The 6,733-nt window shown below is 62.2% G+C and overlaps 1 protein-coding gene across 1 annotated transcript in view; it reads right to left on the bottom strand.

Moving 5' to 3' along the window:
* Nucleotides 1-688: 688 nt before the first annotated feature.
* Nucleotides 689-6,733, bottom strand: part of LOC144952383 (fragile X messenger ribonucleoprotein 1-like) — a 41,009-nt gene continuing 34,964 nt past the window's right edge. The window contains exon 6 of the mRNA XM_078882774.1: nucleotides 689-733. Within this exon, the coding sequence (XP_078738900.1) occupies nucleotides 689-733 (45 nt within the window). The remainder of the gene's footprint in view (nucleotides 734-6,733) is intronic.

Below are 6,733 nucleotides of genomic sequence, written 5' to 3'. Positions count from 1 at the left end.
CATCACAGCAATCATCATCACAGCAATCACCATCACAGCAATCACCATCATAGCAATCATCATCACAGCAATCATCATCACAGCAATCACCATCACAGCAATCACCATCATAGCAATCATCATCACAGCAATCATCATCACAGCAATCACCATCATAGCAATCATCATCACAGCAATCACCATCATAGGAATCATCATCACAGCAATCACCATCACAGCAATCACCATCATAGCAATCATCATCAAAGCAATTACAATCATAGCAATCACCATCATGGCTATCATCACCACCACCACATCAATCACCATCACAGCAATCATCACCATCACAGCAATCACCATCACAGCAATCATCATCATGGCTATCATCACCACCACCACCACCACCACGTCAATCACCATCACAGCAATCATCACCATCACAGCAATCACCACCACGTCAATCACCATCACAGCAATCATCACCATCACAGCAATCATCACCATCGCAGCAATCACCATAACAGCCACCACAACAACCGCAACAACTACCACCACAACAACCGCAACAACCGCAACAACAACCACAACAACCACAACAACCACAACAACCACGGCGCGTATGGCTCTTTGGTGCAGATCTCGCGGCCCCGGAGGGCTCCGGGAAGACATCGGGACATTGCGTCCCGATCCCTTCGGCAAGCCGAGTTCAACTCCCGGCGTCGGCTACCATCAGCAAAGTCCGCTGGCGAGCCTCGTAAGCCCGCGGTGAGCCCACGGTGAGCCCACGGTGAGCCCGGCAAGCCCACGGTAAGCCCATGGTAAGACCACAGTGAGCCCGGCAAGCCCACGGTCAGCCCACGGCAAGCCCATAAAGTCCATGGTAAGTCCACGGTGAGTGCAGAAAGTCTACGGGCGGTTCCGGCAAGTCCACGGTGAGTTCGGCAAGTCCACGTTGAATCCGGCAAACCCACGGTGAGTCCGGGAAGTCCACGGTAAGTCCACAGTGAATTCGGCAAGGCCACGGTTTGAGTCGGCTAGGTCCTCGGCGAGTCCGGTCAGCCGCACGGTGAGTCCGGCAAGGCCACGGTAAAATCTGGCAAGCACACGGTCAGTCTGGCAAGTAAGTCTGGTAAGCCCTCGGTAAGCTAGTGGTAAGCCCACGGTAATCCTGGTGAGCACACGGTAAGACAGTGGTAAGTCCATGGAAAAACCTGGCGAGCCCACGGTAAGTCAGTGGTAAGTGCACGGTAATCCTGGCGAGCCCTCAGTAAGTCAGTGGTAAGTCCACGGTAATCCTGGCAAGCTCACGGTAACCCTGGTGAGCTCACGGTAATCCTGGTAAGCTAACGGTAATCCTGGTAAGCCCACGGTAACCCTGGTGAGCTCACAGTAATCCTGGTGAACCCACGGTAAGGCAGTGGTAAGCCCACGGTAAACCTGGCGAGCCCACGGTAATCCAGTGGTAAGAGTGTGGCAGTCCTGGCAAATTGACCCCCTGATCGCTCTGCGAGCATTTTCACTCGGTTCAGCCAAGCAACATCCAGAACCAAGTAACATCATCACCATCGCCTTACCATCACCTTACCACCATCACCATCGCCTTACCATCACCTTACCACCATCACCGTTCCCTTACCATCACCACCACCCCCACCGTCCCTGAGAACCGCCACCACTACCATTGTCATCGTGATCCAAAAGTTCCCTAAGCCCTGATCACCAGCCCCTCACCATGGAGGATGAGTGGGTGAAGGAGTGGGTGGGTGAGTGTGTGGGTGAGTGGGTGAGTGTGTGGGTGAGTGAGTGGGTGAGTGTGTGGGTGAGGGTGAGTGTGTGGGTGAGGGTGAGTGTGTGGGTGAGTGTGAGTGGGTGAGTGTGAGTGGGTGAGTGGGTGGGTGAGTGTGTGGGTGAGTGTGTGGGTGAGGGTGAGTGTGTGGGTGAGTGTGAGTGGGTGAGTGTGAGTGGGTGAGTGGGTGGGTGAGTGTGTGGGTGAGTGTGTGGGTGAGGGTGAGTGTGAGTGTGTGGGTGAGTGAGTGGGTGAGTGGGTGAGTGTGTGGGTGAGTGTGTGGGTGAGAGTGAGGGTGAGTGTGGGTGTGTGGGTGAGTGGGTGAGTGTGAGTGTGTGGGTGAGTGTGAGTGGGTGAGTGTGGGTGTTGGTGAGGGTGAGTGGGTGGGTGTGAGTGAGTGGGTGAGTGTGTGGGTGAGTGTGAGTGTGGGTGAGTGTGAGTGTGGGTGAGTGTGTGGGTGGGTGAGTGTGTGGGTGAGTGAGTGGGTGAGTGGGTGGGTGAGTGTGTGGGTGAGAGTGAGGGTGAGTGTGGGTGTGTGGGTGAGTGTGTGGGTGAGTGAGTGGGTGAGTGGGTGAGTGGGTGGGTGAGGGTGAGTGTGTGGGTGAGGGTGAGTGTGTGGGTGTGAGTGAGTGGGTGAGTGAGTGGGTGAGTGTGGGTGTTGGTGAGTGTGAGTGTGTGGGTGAGTGAGTGGGTGAGTGTGTGGGTGAGTGTGAGTGTGTGGGTGAGTGTGAGTGAGTGGGTGGGTGAGAGTGAGGGTGAGTGTGGGTGTGTGGGTGAGTGTGAGTGGGTGAGTGAGTGGGTGAGTGTGTGGGTGAGTGTGTGGGTGAGTGTGTGGGTGAGGGTGAGTGTGAGTGTGTGGGTGAGTGTGAGTGAGTGGGTGAGTGTGTGGGTGAGTGTGTGGGTGAGGGTGAGTGTGTGGGTGAGTGTGAGTGAGTGGGTGGGTGAGAGTGAGGGTGAGTGTGGGTGTGTGGGTGAGTGTGAGTGGGTGAGTGTGAGTGTGTGGGTGAGTGTGAGTGAGTGGGTGAGTGTGGGTGTTGGTGAGGGTGAGTGGGTGGGTGTGAGTGAGTGGGTGAGTGTGTGGGTGAGTGTGAGTGAGTGTGTGGGTGGGTGAGTGTGAGTGAGTGGGTGAGTGTGTGGGTGAGTGTGTGGGTGAGTGTGGGTGTTGGTGAGGGTGAGTGGGTGGGTGAGTGTGAGGGTGAGTGTGAGGGTGAGTGTGAGTGAGTGGGTGAGTGTGTGGGTGAGTGTGTGGGTGAGAGTGAGGGTGAGTGTGGGTGTTGGTGAGGGTGAGTGGGTGGGTGAGTGTGAGGGTGAGTGTGTGGGTGGGTGGAGGGGTGGGTGGAGGAGTGGGTGGGTGGGTGGAGGAGTGGGTGGGTGGAGGAGTGGGTGGGTGGGTGGAGGAGTGGGTGGGTGGAGGAGTGGGTGGGTGATGGAGTGGGTGGGTGAACGAGTGGGTGGGTGGGTGGAGGAGTGGGTGGGTGGAGGAGTGGGTGGGTGGGTGAAGGAGTGGGTGGGTGGAGGAGTGGGTGGGTGGGTGAAGGAGTGGGTGGGTGGAGGAGTGGGTGGGTGATGGAGTGGGTGGGTGAACGAGTGGGTGGGTGGGTGGAGGAGTGGGTGGGTGGAGGAGTGGGTGGGTGGAGGAGTGGGTGGAGGAGTGGGTGGGTGAGGGAGTGGGTGGGTGGGTGGGTGAAGGAGTGGGTGGGTGGAGGAGTGGGTGGAGGAGTGGGTGGGTGAGGGAGTGGGTGGGTGGGTGGGTGAAGGAGTGGGTGGGTGGGTGGAGGAGTGGGTGGGTGAAGGAGTGGGTGAAGGAGTGGGTGGGTGGAGGAGTGGGTGGGTGGGTGAAGGAGTGGGTGGGTGGGTGGAGGAGTGGGTGGGTGAAGGAGTGGGTGAAGGAGTGGGTGGGTGAAGGAGTGGGTGAAGGAGTGGGTGGGTGAAGGAGTGGGTGAAGGAGTGGGTGGGTGAAGGAGTGGGTGAAGGAGTGGGTGGGTGGAGGAGTGGGTGGGTGGGGTGAAGGAGTGGGTGGGTGGGTGGAGGAGTGGGTGGGTGGAGGAGTGGGTGGGTGATGGAGTGGGTGGGTGAACGAGTGGGTGGGTGGGTGGAGGAGTGGGTGGGTGGAGGAGTGGGTGGGTGGAGGAGTGGGTGGAGGAGTGGGTGGGTGAGGGAGTGGGTGGGTGGGTGGGTGAAGGAGTGGGTGGGTGGAGGAGTGGGTGGAGGAGTGGGTGGGTGAGGGAGTGGGTGGGTGGGTGGGTGAAGGAGTGGGTGGGTGGGTGGAGGAGTGGGTGGGTGGAGGAGTGGGTGGGTGGAGGAGTGGGTGGGTCGGTGGGTGAACGAGTGGGTGGGTGGGTGGAGGAGTGGGTGGGTGGAGGAGTGGGTGGGTGGAGGAGTGGGTGGGTGGGTGGAGGAGTGGGTGGGTGGAGGAGTGGGTGGGTGGAGGAGTGGGTGGGTGGAGGAGTGGGTGGGTGGGTGGGTGAAGGAGTGGGTGGGTGGGTGGAGGAGTGGGTGGGTGGAGGAGTGGGTGGGTGGGTGGAGGAGTGGGTGGGTGGAGGAGTGGGTGGGTGGAGGAGTGGGTGGGTGGGTGGAGGAGTGGGTGGGTGGAGGAGTGGGTGGGTGGAGGAGTGGGTGGGTGGAGGAGTGGGTGGGTGAAGGAGTGGGTGGGTGGAGGAGTGGGTGGGTGGGTGGAGGAGTGGGTGGGTGGAGGAGTGGGTGGGTGGAGGAGTGGGTGGGTGGGTGGAGGAGTGGGTGGGTGGAGGAGTGGGTGGGTGGAGGAGTGGGTGGGTGAAGGAGTGGGTGGGTGGAGGAGTGGGTGGGTGGGTGGAGGAGTGGGTGGGTGGAGGAGTGGGTGGGTGGAGGAGTGGGTGGGTGGAGGAGTGGGTGGGTGGGTGGAGGAGTGGGTGGGTGGAGGAGTGGGTGGGTGAAGGAGTGGTGGGTGGAGGAGTGGGTGGGTGGAGGAGTGGGTGGGTGAACGAGTGGGTGGGTGGAGGAGTGGGTGGGTGGAGGAGTGGGTGGGTGAACGAGTGGGTGGGTGGAGGAGTGGGTGGGTGAACGAGTGGGTGGGTGGAGGAGTGGGTGGGTGGGTGGAGGAGTGGGTGGGTGGGTGGAGGAGTGGGTGGGTGGAGGAGTGGGTGGGTGAAGGAGTGGGTGGGTGAAGGAGTGGGTGGGTGGAGGAGTGGGTGGGTGAAGGAGTGGGTGGGTGAAGAGTGGGTGGGTGGGTGGGTGGTGTGGGTGGGTGAGGAGTGGGTGGTGGGTGGAGGAGTGGGTGGGTGGAGGAGTGGGTGGGTGAGGGAGTGGTGGGTGGGTGGGTGAAGGAGTGGGTGGGTGGAGGAGTGGGTGGGTGGTGGAGGAGTGGGTGGGTGGAGGAGTGGGTGGGTGGAGGAGTGGGTGGGTGGAGGAGTGGGTGGGTGGAGGAGTGGGTGGGTGGGTGGAGGAGTGGGTGGGTGGAGGAGTGGGTGGGTGGGGTGGAGGAGTGGGTGGGTGAAGGAGTGGGTGGGTGAACGAGTGGGTGGGTGGGTGGAGGAGTGGGTGGGTGGGTGGAGGAGTGGGTGGGTGGAGGAGTGGGTGGTGGAGGAGTGGGTGGGTGGAGGAGTGGGTGGGTGAAGGAGTGGGTGGGTGGAGGAGTGGGTGGGTGGAGGAGTGGGTGGGTGAACGAGTGGGTGGGTGGGTGGAGGAGTGGGTGGGTGAAGGAGTGGGTGGGTGGAGGAGTGGGTGGGTGGGTGGAGGAGTGGGTGGGTGGAGGAGTGGGTGGGTGAAGGAGTGGGTGGGTGGAGGAGTGGGTGGGTGAAGGAGTGGGTGGGTGGAGGAGTGGGTGGGTGGGTGGAGGAGTGGGTGGGTGGGTGGAGGAGTGGGTGGGTGAGGGAGTGGGTGGGTCGGTGGGTGAAGGAGTGGGTGGGTGAAGGAGTGGGTGGGTGGAGGAGTGGGTGGGTGGGTGGAGGAGTGGGTGGGTGGAGGAGTGGGTGGGTGAACGAGTGGGTGGGTGGGTGGAGGAGTGGGTGGGTGAAGGAGTGGGTGGGTGGAGGAGTGGGTGGGTGGAGGAGTGGGTGGGTGAAGGAGTGGGTGGGTGGAGGAGTGGGTGGGTGGGTGGAGGAGTGGGTGGGTGGGTGGAGGAGTGGGTGGGTGGAGGAGTGGGTGGGTGGGTGGAGAGTGGGTGGGTGGAGGAGTGGGTGGGTGGAGGAGTGGGTGGGTGGAGGAGTGGGTGGGTGGGTGGAGGAGTGGGTGGGTGGGTGGAGGAGTGGGTGGGTGGGAGTGGGTGGGTGAAGGAGTGGGTGGGTGGAGGAGTGGGTGGGTGGGTGGAGGAGTGGGTGGGTGGGTGGAGGAGTGGGTGGGTGAGGGAGTGGGTGGGTCGGTGGGTGAAGGAGTGGGTGGGTGAAGGAAGTGGGTGGGGTGGAGGAGTGGGTGGGTGGGTGGAGGAGTGGGTGGGTGAGGGAGTGGGTGGGTCGGTGGGTGGAGGAGTGGGTGGGTGAAGGAGTGGGTGGGTGGAGGAGTGGGTGGTGGGTGGAGGAGTGGGTGGGTGGAGGAGTGGGTGGGTGAGGGAGTGGGTGGGTGGGTGAAGGAGTGGGTGGGTGGAGGAAGTGGGTGGGTGGGTGGAGGAGTGGGTGGGTGAAGGAGTGGGTGGGTGGGTGGAGGAGTGGGTGGGTGGAGGAGTGGGTGGGTGGGTGGAGAGTGGGTGGGTGGAGGAGTGGGTGGGTGAGGGAGTGGGTGGGTGGGTGAAGGAGTGGGTGGGTGGAGGAGTGGGTGGGTGGGTGGAGGAGTGGGTGGGTGGGTGGAGGAGTGGGTGGGTGGGTGGAGAGTGGTGGGTCGAGGAGTGGGTGGGTGGAGGAGTGGGTGGGTGGGTGGAGGAGTGGTGGGTGGGTGGAGAGTGGGTGGGTGGAGGAAGTGGGTGGGTGGAGGAGTGGGTGGGTCGAGGAGTGGGTGGGGTGGAGGATGGGTGGGTGGAGGAGTGGGTGGGTGGAGGAGTGGGTGGGTGGAGGAGTG

This window comes from Lampetra fluviatilis, chromosome 67 (genome assembly GCF_964198595.1).
Source record: "Lampetra fluviatilis chromosome 67, kcLamFluv1.1, whole genome shotgun sequence".
NCBI lineage: Eukaryota > Metazoa > Chordata > Hyperoartia > Petromyzontiformes > Petromyzontidae > Lampetra > Lampetra fluviatilis.
The sequence above is the reverse complement of the archived record's forward strand: the minus strand, read 5'-3'. Positions and strand labels throughout refer to the sequence as shown.